General features: G+C 43.2%; 1 protein-coding gene across 3 annotated transcripts in view; it reads right to left on the reverse strand.

Annotated features, from left to right (window-relative positions):
- SETD2 (SET domain containing 2, histone lysine methyltransferase) overlaps positions 1–18,425 on the reverse strand; it is a 1,168,808-nt gene that overhangs the window by 244,465 nt on the left and 905,918 nt on the right. For all 3 annotated transcript variants that reach the window (XM_078662450.1, XM_078662451.1, XM_078662449.1), the window contains exon 18: positions 12,302–12,413. In XM_078662450.1, the coding sequence (XP_078518576.1) occupies positions 12,302–12,413 (112 nt within the window). The remainder of the gene's footprint in view (positions 1–12,301; positions 12,414–18,425) is intronic.

The following is an 18,425-nucleotide window of genomic DNA, read 5'->3' on the forward strand; positions in this document are numbered from 1 at the left end:
GAAACCCATCTCACAGAGGCCATTGCTAAAAACTATGATATTTTGAAAAAAGAACTGGCCAATTACCAACTATACTTGAAAAATAAGAAACAACAGAAGATAGAGAGGGACCGCAGAGATTACGAAAGGGGACGCATTTTCACGTTTGCTTGCAAATATGATGATGTTACCCCCAAGTCCACAACTGTACCCAAGGTAGCTAGCAGAGCACCTAGCTCTGTGTCCAGTAGTACATCAGTATCATCAGTCACTTCACTGGAAAGTGACCCTGGTGAAGGGACTAGCTCTGGTACACTTGCACCGAATCAGACCTCCGTTTTTTTTCAAGAGGTCCAACGATATTGGTTGGGAAACAAACAAAGGAATCTAAACGAAGAACCAGAAGGGGTGGCAAAAAACACCAGGTCCACCACCAAAGCCAAACTTGCGAACAACAAATGATTGGTAATATTGTGAGCCAAACTTTGGACAGTGATGATGAGAACATGACTTATACTGATGTTAATGTGATTAACTGGTCTTCCAAACTTTTCAATACATTTGAAAATGCTACCCTGTGTAAAGGCTTACATTTTTGCGTAACCAATAAACAAGACTTTGAAAATGTTCATCTTGATCTATTTCGTTTCACACGCAAACTAAAGTTGAAAAAATACTTTATAGAACATCCGAGAGCCCCTCAACCTGCTCGTAATGAGGTGTGTCCTTCAGAGTTTACCATTTTTGATGTTCATGCCTCTCATCTTATTGCCACCTTAGATGAGGACAATGGTATTGAAACATTAGTCGATTTTGCCAGGGTATAGAGGTTATTGAAGACACCACAGTTGAAAGTGGGTTGAGACTGAACTCCACATTTATACCACCTGGTAACACATATAATGCCATTGACGAATTCGCAAGTCGCATGACTCATGATTTATACAAATTGGAGGATACCCACTCTGGTTCTACCAAATGTAAACATCCTCAGAACATCACCAGAGCAGAAAGAACCTTTTTGAATTCAATCTGTGATGATGCCTCCCTTGTTGTGCGAGAAGCCGACAAGGGAGGCAACATTGTCATTATGGATAGGATTGATTATATGGATGAGATAGCTAGGCAACTGGCGGTTACTGACTGCTATACCAAACTAAAATCTAATCCTATTAAATCTGTAGAGAACAATATCAACATGCGGCTTGCTGAATGGAAGGAATCTGGCCTTATATCCGACCAGGAATCCAGATTTTTGATGGCTAACAATTCACGGTATCCTTGCATTTATGCACTGCCTAAGGTGCATAAGGGTGGGGTCTTTCCTCCCGGTAGGCCCATCATATCGGGTAATGGAGGGCCCACTGAACACATGGCAGAATATGTTGATTCTTTTCTTCAACCGATGGTACAAAATCTGCCATCCTATCTAAAGGACAGTGGGGAGCTCCTCTGTAAATTAGAGGATGTGACTTGGGATCATGACAATTTCTCCTTTGTAACTATGGACGTAGAGAGCCTCTACACCTGCATTGCATTAGAAAATGGCTTACGCTCATTAAAATACTATTTATACCAATGTAACGCGAGTCATTTAGAACACAGCAACATGCTGCTCTCTATGTCATAACTGATTCTAACACATAATGTGTTTTTACATGATGGCGACTGGTACATCCAGAAACGTGGGACTGCCATGGGTTCCAGGTTTGCTCCATCTTACGCTAACCTTTTTATGGGTTTGTTTGAGATGGAGCATGCCTGGGGCCGTGGCGCTAGGTACTGGATCGAGCATATTCTTTTTTATGTTCGGTACATTGACGACGTTTTTCTAATTTGGAAGGGGAGTAGTGCGGAATTAGATCAGTACTTTGCTTTCCTTAATGACAATGGACGTAACATCAAATTGACCATGACCAGATCTAGGGATGAAATTTTCTTTTTAGATTTGAGACTGTACGCGAAGAATGGGATTATTCACAGTGATCTGTATAAAAAACCTACCTGGTGCAATAGTGTTTTGCGGGCAGATAGCTGTCACCCGAAAAATACCATAGATGCCATCCCGTTTGGAGAGATGACATGGGTACGGCGTAACTGCAGTGAAGAGGAAAACTTTGAAAGGGGGATACGACAGGTGACTAACAACTTCAAAAGAAGAGGCTATGATCTAGGAGTACTTAAAAAAGCTGAAAACAAGATAAAAAAGAAAAACAGGAGTGAGACTCTTACAACTCGAGCCTCTAAGAGGAATAATTCTTTTAGCCAACAATGTACCTTTATAACTGAATATGGCTTATATAGTAACCATATTTATAATCTGCTTCGGAAACATTGGCACCTGCTATTGTCAGAATCTATCCCTAGGGACATTGTGCCTGCCAAACCGAGGGTGGTCTATAAAAAAGGAACTTCTATTAAGAACATGATTTGTCCCAGTTATATTAAACCGGTTAAGACAACCATCACCACATGGTTGCCTGTGAAAACGGATGGTTTTTATATATGTGGCAACTGTTCCATTTGCGAATTTGGTCTCAATAAAATCAAGACGTTTAGCTATAATGGTCTTAAGGAATACACTACAAGGGGACTGATCAATTGTAACACGACATGTGGTGTATGCCCTCATCTGTCACTGTAAAATGATATATGTGGGCAGTAGCACTAGAAACCTTAAAAAGCGAATTCAGAAACATGTTCGTGACATAAAAAACCGGGATGTCCGCAGTACTGTGGCACAACATATATCGGAATGTCATCCCGATCACGACACCATTACATTCCATGCCATTGATCATGTGGCCTGTAATGCAAGGGGTGGTGATAGATGTTTACTTCTAAGACAAAGGGAATCGCGCTGGATCTGCAGGTTGAGAGCGGTTCAGCAGGGAATGAATACCAACAATGAGTTTCACTTTTTTCTATAGGGCCCTATGGGAATTAGTATTAGGCCTGCCACCCTTGCTCTTTTATCATAATGATTTGCTGGTTTAACCTCGAAGTAGAATATAGATACCACTCTGTGTGCTTTCTATACATTAAAGCCTTTTGTTTTGGTCTTTTTGTGTTGTCTTTGCAACTATAAAATTGATTCCATGTATGTATTTTTGGATATGTTTAACACTTTCTATACAATATTCTTTTTCTTGTATTGGTTCAATAACTCTGCTGGGGCATTGTTTTCCCTTTTTCAATACTAGACAAGTACGAATCGTGGCGTTTGTTTATATAAGAATAATCTAGTATTGTCATGTTCAGGAGGACTGTTCTTCCTCCGGTGAACTTGAAATTATGTGTATTTCTCCTTGTTTCATTTAACGTTATAACGTGTTTTTGCAAACATAATGGCACATAAATAGTAAATCAATATTCTGAAACGATCCACATAGATTTTCCTTAGATAACGCTTATTGTGGCGTTTAACATATCGAACTTGTTACCATCTTTGGTTCGTACACTTTATATTCTGAACTTATGTCACGCTAGGGGGATTATCTATCTCCAACATATTGGGCTGCAACAGTATGCCCATTGTTTTTGAAAAACAGGTTTTTGGAAATAACTGTCTGTATGGGATATATTTATCTGTATCCCTGCCCCTTTCTCTTAATCGGCGAGTACTGACCACTCTAAGATGGCGTCTGTCGCGGCACATATCGTGCTGTAAGGGCTTACGTACTTTGAGTTTATGGTTCATTTATTAATTCCTAATTTTATGTTTATGCCAGTTCATGGCTATATTATTAGGTGGTTTCATTACCTTAAAATTTTGCATTCTACTAACATGCTCTTATTCTATAAATGAAATTTCACGTTTATGACAGCCTTAGACTGTATTATTAGGTGATTTCATTACTCTTAAATTCTACTCCTTACTAGCATGCCCGAACCCTATAAATGAACTATTCCATAGTAGTTATCAGTGCCGGTTATAGTGGGTCTGACCCTTTAAAGATGGTGGCCGCTGTTTGTTCACTTTATGATGTGATCGGGAGACCGATAATGGGCCGCCCGTTTACTCCTCTAACTTTTTCGTTAACATCTATCGGTGTTTCATAACTAATGCCTGGTCAGAAGTTGAATGTGACATTTGTCATCTGGGGACCCTTAGAACTTTGCTTTTTTCACCTGGTGCGTGGTTTGGCATCAGGGGTTCGGTTCATCTTTACTGTTCAAAGATGGCGGCGCCTCTTTCGTACTTCAACCGGTGATCATTAACCCTCAATTGAGATTAATTGATTTAATTAACCAATTAGTATACCTATATAGACTGTGCATTTGGCACTGGTATTTTGAACCAGAAGGCCACAACGCGATGCTCCTGTATGTTCCAGCCCCTTGGTGAGTTACACTCTGTGCACTGACCTTAATCTCCCTTGTTAAATCTTGGGGCAAACTTTGATGTTTTCTAGCTCTATGTAGAGACTCTTTATGTAACAACTAACATTCTGTTCATTCAATGTTGGAACTTAAGCCTAGATTGCCTGAGCTCTTTGACAATAGGTTTTGCATGCACATGTGATTGGGGTTTGGTTTAAGGACCAGTATACCCTGCTTAAGATGGCGGCTCATTTGCACTGTATACAGTACAATAACTGCTTGGTTCTTTGTATAAACATATCAGGGTTTATCTGTACCCCTGCGAATACCTTTTGCAGGTGTCTGACTGAAATTCTTTTTAAGAGAAGAAAACAAGTTACTTACCTGTAACTTCAGTTATCCAGTATTGGTATCTTTCATAGATTCACATGCCTGAATCATTCCCCGTCGACGAGGCGGGAGTCCCACGGTAAATAAAAAAGCAGTGCAAAAGCACTTTGTAGTAGTAGTAGGCCCTAGGAATAGGCCTGAGGCCTAAATTATAGTAGCCTATCTACCTCATTATGTCAAAAAGACCAAAGTCTTTGCTCCAACCAATCAGCTCACAGCACCCTCTAGAACCTTCCCTGCAGAGCCAGCTCTCCTCAGATTTTCGTAGCACAAGTGGGAACAAGTATCCCAAACTTAGAGAACTGACTCTCCGGGGAGGAGGGTGGGTTGCATGTGAATCTATGAAAGATACCAATACTGGATAACTGAAGTTACAGGTAAGTAACTTGTTTTCTTATCCAGTATTGGGGTATCTTTCATAGATTCACATGCCTGAATCAGAATAGCAAGCAGTAAACCTGGCAAAGTCGGTTGCGGATGGTGGGAGACTTATTGTAGTGCACCCCCATGAATGTACCGTTAACAACCAACAATCGCCTAGAGATTGACCTATTAACAAGTCATCTTCCGAACCAACATAGAAATCATGCAATTTCCTACAGGAACGGAACCTTAGTATCATGGAAACTCAGTATATGATAACATATGTCTGTATATCATAAACAACAACTTGAATTGTATGTACTTTTTCAGAAATAAGCCAACATTAGAACCTGAATGTATGGAAACATGTGGCGTAAAAAACGGTTTGGCCCACTGCCGCATCATTCTGCTTTGCTGATTGTAGGCAGTAATGTATTGTAAACGTGTGGACATTCTTCCATGTCGCAGCACGGCAAATGTTTTCAAGCGTCACACCTGCAAACAAAGCTGCAGACGCTGCCACAGCTCTTGTGGAATGAGATCGAACAGACCTTGTCAATGGTCGGTTAGCCTTAATGTGACAGAACTGGATGGCAGAGGCTATCCAGCTAGAAAACGTAGCTTAAGTGACCACTATAACCAATGTAATCCGGCCATAAGTCGCAAACAGATGATCTGATTTTCTAAAAGTCTTGGTTCTCTGGAGTAGAAGTTCAAGCATCTTTTGATGTCTAAAGAATGCAATGTTCTGTCCGCTGGGGTTGAAGGATTTGGAAAGAAAACATGCATGTCCTTAATCTTACCGGTTCGTTAGAGTGAAATTGTGTCGGTACCCTAGAAATGAACCCAGGATTCGACCAAAGGGTGACATAGTTCCGAGGAAAATGTAAAAGTGAGGTGTTCCTTCTAGTGAAAGCTTAGATTTCACGAACCCTTTTTTCCAAAGTAAAAGCCAGTAAAAGAGCAACCTTCCAGGTGAGGAATCTGAGAGCTGGTTTATGGATCAGCTCAAATGTACACTGCATCAGCTGCACTAGCAATGCAGAGTGCTCACCCTGGGAGGGCGCTCGCACTGGAGAGAAAGGCTCGGAAAAGCCCTTTCATAAACTGTCTGACAAGCGCCGAAGAGCAGAAAAAAGAAATTTTTTAACTTTCCCTAATTCTGGAAAGAGCAGCAAGACACATTTTGTTTGTTGAAGAAAAACTAAGCCCAGACTTGGCTAGAAGAGCAGATAATGGAGAACTTGTTCTGCAGTAACTGTAATTGAGTGAATGGCTATCACCTCACACTAACCGCAAAATCGCTTCCATTTGAGACGAGAAGCCTTGATTGTGCCTCGGGCACGAGAATTTGCCAACATTTCACAACAGTTCTTTGAAACGTTGATGCCCTTGAACTCAAATAAATGATAAGCTGTGCGTGCAATAGTAATGACTGTGGATCCGGACGAACCACTTGATCTCCGTCCCCTGCCAATATCGTAGGCCCAAGCCACAGCCGAATGGGCTTGTCTATATATAAACAATAGCAGACGTTCCGAGAACCAAAATTGGCCAACGGGGTGCAATCTGAATCAGATGGTAACCTTGCAGCTTCATCTTGCAGAACACCTTCGGAACCAATGGTATTGGGGGAAAACTCATACGCATAAACCCCTGACCCTAGCATGGACAGGGCATTCCCTCTTGATTCCTGTTAAGGAAGCCTGCTGGCATAATATCGGCCGTCCTTGTTCTCTCTGAATGCAAAGGGATCCCGTGCCAGATTAACCCAAACTTGGAAAAACTGGGTTACCTGTCCCTTTCCCGGCGTCCACTCGTGACAGTCCGACTGAGACATGCTCAGAGCATTGTGGAGAGCCCTGACGTGTTCGGCTCTCAAGACATCTTGTGCAATGCAACTCCTTCACACAATTCCTGAATCTCTTGCGAGAGTATAGCAGATTTAGTTTCTCCTTGTGTATTGATATAAGACATGCGGATGGTGTTTGCGGTCTGTACTGGCACAGACAAACCCTCAATCCTCAAGCGAAATGCTTGGGAGGACAGAACAGCGTTGTGGAGCTCAAGCCTGTTGATCTGCTGTTGTCGTTGTCTTTGAGACTATGTTCCTTGAATTCTGCAAATCCTGCTGATGACCTCCCCATCCTTCCATGGAGGCATCAAGCGTTAAAACAAACCCTGGAATGGTTTGCAGGAACGTGCGACCCTGGGCAATATTTCCTGTCTGCGACCAGCAATGTACAGGATTGATCATGCACGGCGTAACCTTGATGGTATCGTCGAACGAACCCATTGGTTATTGATCTTGAAACTGTAGTTCTATCTGAAAAGGTGTCATTTTGAGCCATGCTAATTGTACGAGATGTATCACTGAAGAGCACATCTTCAGGAACGAAACAAACATTTGAACTGAAACTGACCTTATGAAGTTAACCTTGCCCATTTTTGAGAACACAACTGGAGGGCGTGTGACAAGAATGCTTTGTTGCGGATTGTGTCTAAAGCTGCTCCGAGAAAATACATTTACTTGGAGAGGGCCTAACTGCAATATGCTGTCGTTGAGAATCAGCCCCAGAGAAAAAATGAGATGGGTACATCTACTGTGGCAATCCTGATTTCGTGTTCAGAAGGACCTTTAAGCAGCCAATCGTCTAGACAGGGGAACACCTGCATTCCTCAAGATCTCAATGTTGCTGCCACTAGTACCAAGTACTTCGTGAAAGGCTCTTGGTGACGATCTCAGCCCAAACGGGAGCACTACGCACCTATAATGGGCGTCAGCCGTGTGAAAGCGAAAATATTCGTGCTGTTTGGGGTGGACAAGTATGTGGAAATTCGCACCCTCTCCATCCAGAGAAGCCATAAAATATCTTTTGGTGACATAACATAATTGTTGTGAAAACGAGGATGGGGGGGACCCCTGGGCCTAGTAGTATATGGCTGACTGATGAATTCCATGGAATGGCCATTGGTTACTAGGTTTAGAACACATTGGTCCGACATAGTTCCTTGTTGCTTGGAAAACAAAAACCTGAAACCTTCGGGACCACGCGAGAAAAGGATAAAATGATTGGAACCTTGTGGTGATCATGGCCTCCTGTTAGTGTCTCAGTTTGGATACTAAAATCTCGTTCGTGACCGGAGAAAGTAGACAGACTATCTACGGAAAGATGCCTGGCTGCAAGGCTGTACTGAGATTGATACTGTTCATCCGTTTGGTTTTGGTATCTTCCTCTTGATGAAAACCCCATTATTACGCATCTCTGAAAGATCCGCGCCCCTATTAAAGGGTGCTTAATGATCGTGCATTATCAGTGCCCGGTTTTATAACTAAGGGGCATCATTCAAATGTTTAGCAAACCGACAACTCTTCATCATAGGCCATGCCTAGAAACTTCGCTCAGGGCTGAAGGTAGCGGCTTTAAGCCATTCCTGGCATGCACCTTCCAACAGAATCTTTCCTGCATCCCGCTTTCGGTCCTCAGGAATGAGGTCATTGAAATTCGCTATGTCCAACCACATTGGACGATCATAGAAACCGATCAAGGATAAAAGATTGTCAGCTCTACTAGAGGCCACTGCCAAAGTAGAGAAATTATTGTTGTTATTATTTTTTTTTTTTTTTTTTTTTTTTTTAATAAGGTTCAGACGACATTCTTCTTTGTAAGGCGGTGTGGAGATAGGTATTGCAGGATTTTAGATTGCTAATGAGCAGTCTGTGAAGTTACAGAATCTGGTAACGGTGGCCTATCAGATTGGATGGGCTGCTAGTAGGAACACATTATTTCTATTCTATGCGCAGAAAAACTGCTGGAATAGACTTAGTCTATTATATGTACCACTCTCGTGATGCATACCTCCTCGAAACAATGAAGGACATATTCTGTTTGCCTGTAGTTGGCAGTAAAAATCTAGCTGTTGCCCACTACGTTAAAAAATATATACGATGCTCTGACCGCTGAAGCCATCTCAGCCAATCTCATGATAGATTTTGCCGTAGACATGGTCATGTAAGTGGGGTAATTGCAGACTAGCACGACGTCATAGATGACCGTCATGAGCAACCCTTCCAAACGAGGCTGTCAGACGACAGCTACATACAATGCCATTGAAGATGAGGCATTCATAAGTGAGGGCATCCGTAGATGAGGGTAACAAATGGGGCCATTTGCCCTTCGTAGATGAGGCAATCGGTAGATGCGGTCATTGGTAGATGAGATCATCAGGAGATGAGGCCATTGGTAGATAAAACCATTGATAGACAGAGCCATTGATAGACTAGGTCATTGGTAGACGAGACCATTGTAAGACAAGGCCATTGGCATAAAAGGCCAATATACGAGCAAGCCCTTTACAGAGGAAGCCATTGATAGACGAGGCCATTGGTGGTAAACGTGGCCATTGGCAAACGTGGCCATTGTTAGTGAATGATGCTGTCATAGAAGACAGTCATAGCAATGCCATCATAGATGAGGTTAAAATAGGCGATATCCTCCGTAGATGAGGCACTCATAGATGAGGCAATTGAATGATGGTCAGCCATAGATGATACCATGCATAGATGGAGCCATGTGTAGTATAGACCATGCACAAATGAAGCCATATGTATATGAAGCTATCTTGATAAAGCTGCCATAGACGTCCGCCGTAGCTAGGCATTGCCATTGTAGATAACACTATGAAAAAACAGCAGTCAGATATGAGGCCGTAATCAATGTGCGGCCGTTGTCGACGACCGTCGTAGACGAGGCCCGCCGTAGACGAGGGCCGTAGACGAGGCCCGCCGTAGACGAGGGCCGTCGTCGACGACCGTCGTAGACGAGGCCCGTCGTCGACGACCCTCGTAGACGAGGCCCGTCGTAGACGAGGCCCGTCGTCGACGACCGTCATAGACGAGGTCCGTCGTCGACGACCGTCATAGACGAGGCCCGTCGTCGACGACCGTCATAGACGAGGCCCGTCGTCGACGACCGTCGTAGACGAGGCCCGTCGTCGACGACCGTCGTAGACGAAGCCATCGTCGACGACCGTCGTAGACGAGGCTGTCGTCGACGACCACCGTAGATGAGGCGGTCGTCAACAACCCTCGTAGAAGAGGCCATCGTCGACGACCATCGAGGAAGAGGCCATCGTCGACGATCATCGTAGATGAGGATCATTTTGGTGAGGCAGAAATATTAGACATGGAGATATTTGGTATATACTCCTAATGTCCGGTCAAGAGGGCTTCCCTGATGTAGTGCAGGGATGAAAAAAGGGAGTTGTATCCTCTGTGAGAAGTGCCTATAAAGACTCAAGGTGAATCTTATGGCTTTTATGCGCGCTCTCAGTAGCGCGACTTCTCCCTTCGACCTGACCTCATCCTCCTCAGAAGTGGCAGGTTTGTATGCGCGCCCTCAGTAGGCTCCTGGCGCGACTTCTCCCTTCTACCTCTCCTCATCCTCCTTAGAAGTGGCCGGTAAAAGTCTCTGACCCAAAGCGGTCTCATCTCAGAACGTGAGAGTTACTGAGGAAAAGGTTAGACATAAATCATAGTCTATTACCTTATTTACTGCCATTCTGCCATATTACCGCCTTAATTGGGTCAGAGAAATGAAGTACGAGCTTGTAATCCAAAAAGAAATAAAACTGAAGAAAAAACTGAGCAGAGCTCAGGGAGACTCCCTTCACCCACGACGTGCGGTGAAAATCTGAGGAGAGCTGGCTCTGCAGGGAAGGTTCTAGAGGGTGCTGTGAGCTGATTGGTTGGAGCAAAGACTTTGGTCTTTTTGACATAATGAGGTAGATAGGCTACTATAATTTAGGCCTCAGGCCTATTCCTAGGGCCTACTACTACTACAAAGTGCTTTTGCACTGCTTTTTTATTTACCGTGGGACTCCCGCCTCGTCGACGGGGAATGATTCAGGCATGTGAATCTATGAAAGATACCCCAATACTGGATAATCTCGACTATTTTTAACCTAAATGTATTATTATTTATTTTCACATTATATTATATACAATTAAAGGTTTTTTGTAACCTAAGTGTGAACTTGAGCTGTAAATATATAGAGTTCTTTCTCTTGATAACTCCGTTGTCTTGTTGTTTTTGACCAATTGACCTAGGACTTGGAACAATCAACCGTTGTGCATGTGGTGTATCTTAAACTACAGAATTGATATACTTTTTTCTAAAACCAATATATATGTTTTGGAAATTTCTCCCTAGACCTCACTGTGGGCCTGTTTTTGTCTTTTGTCTACACTGACCGTTACTAGGATCTGTGATCCTGCTTACGACCTTCCAGTGAGTACAAACATTTTCTGATTTTAGGGAGCTCCTGCAATATAGTATAGTGGCATGTAAACACGTAGGTTTTGGATTATTACAATTTGCCTTCCCAGTCTCAACTAATGTTGAATGTAACGATTGATTTAATATCTTGAAACAGATTTGATATGCATATAATTGGGACTTGGTTATACTTTATTATGCATAATGTTATTTGGAGTTTACGACTGAAATATGTTGTGGTGATTTTGTTAACAGATTAACAATAGAAAATCCTTGAAAACTTGACCAAGACGTATGTGAAAAGTGAAATCAGAAAGATTATTTTAAGGTATTTTGCAGATACATGTATTTCTTTCTATAATATTGTGGTGCATTTTAGAGCTATCATTATAAAATGAAAGTTCTTTTTCTTGTTTATATTAACAACAGATATTAGATTCCAAAAAACCAATTAGTTAGGGCACTCCACGTCATGTATTGCGATGACAGGAATATGCTTTGACTGCTTTATAAAACTGATTGTATCTCTGTTATCCTGTTTGTGTTTTTAATATGGAATGTAAATGTTTTCCCTTGTCTGTAAATTTGTTTTTAATCAGTGACTGGACCCCTTGATCAATTCTGGTTCTGCTCTTTTCCTTTGGTTTAGGGTGTCTATGTATAGACAAATTGTTTAATGTATTAACTTTTTTAATATATGTTTTTGTATGTGTCTTGTATAGCCCTGAAGAAGTCCGGCAACGGACGAAACGCGTCGGCTATTCGCAACTATCAAAAAAAGAAAAGAAAGAATAATAACTGAATAAAAGAAAGAAAATCAAAGTCACAACATTGTGTGTCTTTTGTGAACGTTTGGGAAAACCAATACTTTGTTCATCTGTATGTTCGTTTCTAACAACTGTTTTGCAATGGTGTATAATTTTTGAAGGGTGCTGTCCAATTTCAAAAATCTCTTTCAAAGATCTTACCTTTACTGGATTTTCATCATAGGTGGGAGTACCAAGATCCATTTCTGCTTCATTTTCTTGGTGACCATCATCCCCAGGACTGTCCCAGACAGGAGGATCCCACTGAGTTTGCCTAGACAAAGTCAATTTTCATTTTTGCTCATAAATGAGGTTTCAGAAACTTGACAACATGCATGATACTACAAATTAACCAAATGTGACAAAGTAAGGGATGCTTATAAAAAAAGCTCACACACTGCTTTTTGTAAACATTCATTTAGCTGAAAAAACCTAATTTCGATGCAAGTGAACAATATTAATACATTTCAGTAAGAGGTTCAGTATAACACCTTTGTGTCACTAAGATATGAAAATGTCAGAAATCTGGACATTTTGCAAAGGACAGTGAAAATAAATGTACTGTGATTCCTCACATTAGAAAGTGGATACTCTTCTGTGACTAACACCTGGCAATGTAAAATGCTTTTGCTTTTTAATTAATTGTTCTATCCACTCAAAGATAACTAAATATGGAACAGTTAATTTGAAAAATCACTATAAAGTAGTTAAGGGAGAAGGGAGGTGCGAGGGATATTTAAAGGGCTTATTGTGCTTTGGGATACACATTGTGTGTCTTGGCTCTTGGTATAACTGAACGTAAGAGTTAGTAATGCTGGGGTGCAAATTGGATTTAAGCCAGTTTTAGCACTACGTTGCAAATTGTCTTCCCTTCCTGTTAGTATTTCTACCAGGTGAGTGCCTGTTGAAATCCGGGCTAGCATAATACAGATTTTCAGATGCTTTAACAGCAGCCAAGTAAATAGTAAAGTTTCTCTGAAATGTGCACAACCAAATTGTGCATATTGTCTGCTATTTATCCTGCGGTCTAGTAAATATTGACTTTTTTTGCTATCTGCACAGCCACTAGCCAAATTGTGCATGATACCTGCTACTTAGTCAGTAGACGTGTCAACAGTGAAGCTCTTTGAAATTTCCATTACCGCCATTTAAACTGTATCAAGTATCTGTCGTTTAAATAGTGAAGTTGTTTTGCTATTTGCATGCCTGCTGGTCAAATAGTACATAATTAATGCTAGTCAGCGGCTGGGTAAATAAATAGGTTTCTTTGTTATTAACTAAATCGCCATCCAAACAGTACAAAATGTCAGTTATTTGGCCAGCAGCAGAGTAAATAGCGAGTTTCTTTGCAATTTGCATGATCGCCATCCAAAAAGTATTTATTGTCTGCTATCTAGCCAGCAGCTGGGTCAATAGTCAAGTTGATTTAAAATGTGTACAGCGGCTGTGCAAACAGTACATCATTTCTTCAAATTATACAGCAGCTGGATACATCATACCGATACTTTGATATCGGCAAGACTGCTTTCCACACAGTACACAATGTCTGCAATTCAGCCAGCAGCTGAGTAAACAGTGAAGTTTCTTCGCAATTTGCATGACTACCATCCAAATAATATCTATTGTCCGCTGTTTGCCGAACAGCTGGGTAAATACTTACGTTTCTTTCCTATTTGCATGGCTGCTGGCCAAACAGTACATCATTTTTGCTACTCTAAGTGGCTACATAAATAATGATTATTTTTGTTTTTTTTAAGGCTGCCATCCAACCAACATGTGACTGCTATTTAACCAGCAGTCAAGCAAATAGTGAGGCTTCTAGGCTATCTACAAGGCCAGTGACAAAACACAATGTCTGCTGATTAGCCAGCAATTGTGAGAAAGTGCCCTCTTTCTACAAGGTTGCCCTCACGTTTTGCAAAATTGCTGATGTACTTGACTGAGTGTGCCCTGGGCTCCTGCTAATCAGGTACCCAGGGCCAAATTCTTTCCCTAAAACTGCATTGAAGCCTAAACCCAATTAGCATCTCTGGCCACAGGTCAGCCTCTGGTAAATGGTACCACAGGTACTCAGGGCACTGTAACCAGAGAAGTCCTCTAAGGGCTGCAGCACTTATTGTACCACCCTTAGAGGTCCTGTACCCTGACACTCACACACTGCCTTTGCTGGCTGCGTGTCTTGGTACAGAACCAAGTGAAGAGTCGACATGGCACACAATGTGCCATGCCTACAAACCACTGCACTGGCATAGACCAGTCACCCCTCTAGCTGGGTACCGGTGCATGAGCCCGGTACCCCTACAGTTTCTAAGTCCATTCTCAGAGATTGTAAGTGCAGTGCTGCCATTAAGAGTATATGGTGCTGGGAGTTTGTCATTACGAACTCCACAGCACCATAATGGCTACACTGAAAACTGAGAAGTGTGGCATCAAACTTCTCAGCACATTAAACCCACATTGATGAAAATGTGGGATTTAATGAAAAATGCACACAGAGGGCATCTTAGCGATGCCCCCTGAAAACTAACCAACCACTAGTGTCCAGGCTGAGTAGCTGCTTTCAGCTGCCACCACCAGACATGTTTCTGGACTCCTGTGTCGAGAGCCTGCTGCGCTCTGGGGTCTGAAACAATGCACATTCTGGGACGAGGTGCCAAGCCTCCTCCCCCAGGATGGGCAGGGTTCACGAAGGGGAAGCTTCAAAGGCTTGCTGCCTTTGTGACCTTTCACGGGCCACTTGCTGCTTTCAGTAACTGGTCCCCACTGGTTCCGACTCCCACTTTGGGCATGAGAACCGGCGGGAAGAACAAGTAAGGAAGAGAGGTGTGCCCACCTCTGACAACTCCACCCCTCAGGTGGGGGAGGCAAGGTGAAGCACAACTCTCTGTCCACGCATCTTGAAGATGGGGGGACTCAGCCAACCAGGGACAGGCACATGCCCCCCTCCCACTGGAGGGTGACATATTAGGGGGTGTACCCACCCCAAGGAAGGGATCCATTGGGAAATTTAAAAAGGCCAACAAAAAACGTGTCACCATGCCCACTGGAAGGCTTTGCTGGACTAGAGAAAAAACAAACAAAAGGATGTCTGACAGCTTTACCTGTAAGGTGTCAGATTCCCAAGCACCACACCAGGCTACACATTTGTCCCAGTCATAGATGGATTTAAGGATTTCATGGCAGGGTGTCTGGCAGCAAGAATAACATTCTGCACTTCAGACAGCACACATAAAGCAGTGAATTGCTGCCGCTCAAAATCCACAAATAGAATAATACGTCGGATAAAACCAAGTTGAGGACCGTGCCCTGCTGCAGAGACAAGCAGTCTGCCCAGAGTGGTAGCCTGATGGCAGGGCAGTTGCCCATGCTCAGAAATCCAGGTCCTACACTTGCCAAGCTCCTTGTGATCTGCCAGACAGCGTCTGCTCAGGCATTCAAGGACCTAACCAGGTGGTTGACAACCAAGACACCTCCCAAGTTGCAAAGTTACTTGGCACAGGACCGCACACTGCCATGCTTGCTGCAGTATCATATGAAAGATGATGTTGTCTGTGAGAATATGCAACGGCCTCCCAATGATGGACTGCAAGCAAGCCTTGAGTGCCAGGTGGATGACCAGCAGCTACAAAAGATTATTTTGGACCGTGTCCTCAAATGAAGACCACAGACATCTGATTTTATGAGCAATAACGCTGTCAGCAACCACTATTGCGTCTGGGTGGGTAAGGGAGAGTGGTCTCCCAAAGGACAGACTGCGATCAGTCATCCACCACTGCAGATCTTGGGCCGTCTTTTCCGAGCCCTTGATAGTGTGGAAAAGACAGGCTTGATCCTGGGCACACTGGGACTTCCAAGTTTCACTGTAGGGCTCATATATGTCACCTAGAGTTTTTGTCAAGGAGGATGCACAAGGCTAAGCATCCATGATGTCTTAGAGCCACTCACTTCTATCCAGGAGTTAGTCTACATTACTGGGATCATAGCCCGAATGCCCCAAAAACGCTGTTACAGAGGAAAATGCTTTAGCTCCATACTGTCCAGAATCACCCACTGAATGGAAGCCTCTGTGATGGAACCAAGTGGGACTTAAGCTCGCTTATGATAAATCCCACCAATGTTAGTTCTGCCATCGTCTGTCACTTCCAGAGTGGTATGAAGTCAACATGGACCTGAACGGTACCACGTTGGTGTGTGGGAGGACTTCTACACAATTCTCTGGATACAGTTTGGCACCTGAGAGATATTCGAAGGTGAGGAAGGTATACTTTCTTATCTGGATCTCCAGTTCTCTCATAGGGGTATTTCCAGGATAGTCATTGGCGTAGAATATTCCCACCTGCCTGAGGATGACACCGGAGCACTTTTCCAATATGGTTTTTTTAAGTGTGGATGTTCGCCTTTCTTCAGTAAGACCTTGAATAGTAACTCAAGAAAGTTAATATGCAGCCTGACAGATAGGTTACAGTGGTCATAATTTTTCATCTTTATGTAACAAATGGGTGCTAATCCAAAGAAAGAAGCAGACATGCATGTGAATCTTGAAGAATAACAGGAACATTTTTCACAAACCCTTTTTGTAATGTGAGAGAAGTATGAAGAAGTGCAAAGGAGGGTAGCCCATTGGCTGCCTTTATAGAGGGAAAAAAAGGAGACTGTACCTTTAAGACATCCAGTATCCCATCACGCTCTGCCAGAGACAGTTACCTCAGTTCTTTTATATAGGCGGTACTAGCTATAGGGGAGCATGAAAGTGTCTGTCTAATCCACTGGGGAGGAGAGATGGTTGCTTAGGACTATCATGAAAATACCTCCCTAAGAGAACTGGAGTTACAGGTAAGAAACTATACCTTCTCTCATAGGGGATTTCCATGTATAGTCATAAGCGTATTATAGAGTAGCAAGCCCATCCCCCCTTATGGCGGTGGAGTAGACAAACAATAATGAGATAGGCGATTAAGAAAAGAGATTCCTGAGGGATGCCTATCTCATTTGAGCCGTCTATCTCGCATCGTCAACACAGTAGTGTTTAGTGAATGTGTGGACTGATCTTCATGTAGCGGCTTTGCAGATATCTGCCAATGGGATGTTTCTCATCAGGGCAGTAGTAGCAGCCTTGCCCCTAGTGGAGTGCTCTCTGGGTCTACAAGTAAGAGACTTGTTTGCTAGATGATAATAGAAAAGTATACAGGAAACAATTGGTCTTGAAACGGACTGTTTAGGGGTGGCAAGACCTGTGCAAACTTGGCCATAATTGATGAATAGTTGCTGAGATTTGCGAATGGATTTAGTTTTTTTCAGATAGTGACGTGCTCTCTCTGCTGGAGTAGATGGATTTTGAAAGAAGGTGGGTAAAGAAATAGTCTGGTTCACGTGAAAATCAGAAATTACCTTAGGGAAGAATTTAGGATGGGTCCTCATCACTACCTTGGACGAATGGAAAACTATGTATGGCTTATGAGCACAAAGGGCCTGTATCTAGGTAACCCTGTGCGCAGAAGTAATTGCCACAAGGAAGACAGTTTTCCAAGTGAGGTGTTGCAGAGAAGCTGTATGCATGGGCTCATAAGGAGGCTGCATGAGACATGAAAGAGCCACGTTGAGTTCCTATGGTGGAGAAGGACGTCTAACAAGGGGAAAGACCTTCTTTAACCCTTCCAAGAAACCTTCAATTATAGGAATCTGAAAGAAAGAAGTCTGTGAAGGCCTTTCCCTGTATGTAGTGAGAGGTGCAAGGTAAATGTTAAATGTTAAATGTTAAATGTCGTATACTTGTAAAGCGCACAATTGCCCCAGCAAAGGGGCGTCCCGGCGCTGTATACCGCTGGGGAACCCGTCCTGGCTTTCCCTGTGGGATGGTCCCTACTGGGAATCCCCAAGGTGGAGCCAGGCATCCCCGGCGTTGATGGGGCCGTTGTGGAGATTAGGCAAGCTAATGCCCAGAGTTGCCGAGTGGGACCCCAGGTTAGAGTAGGCACCGAGGCGAGAATTGTCGAGTCCGCTGACCCTGGTCCACGACCCTGCCGCGCCAGGAATTGAACCCTGGTCCCGTGCCGACTTCTGCTCCCGGGTCTGCCGCCTCTAACCAGTGAGCCACACCACTCCACTAGACTAATTGAGGAACATTGCAAGCCAGATTTAGCAAGGTGCAATAAATATGGAAGAATAACATCCTCCTGACAAGATGTAGAGTCTACCTGTCTGGATGAACACCAACCAAAATCTCCTCCACTTAAATGCATATGCCGCTCTTATGGAGGGCCACTTCGCCTTTCAGAATTTCCATACA

Source organism: Lissotriton helveticus, chromosome 10, assembly GCF_964261635.1.
Source record: "Lissotriton helveticus chromosome 10, aLisHel1.1, whole genome shotgun sequence".
NCBI lineage: Eukaryota > Metazoa > Chordata > Amphibia > Caudata > Salamandridae > Lissotriton > Lissotriton helveticus.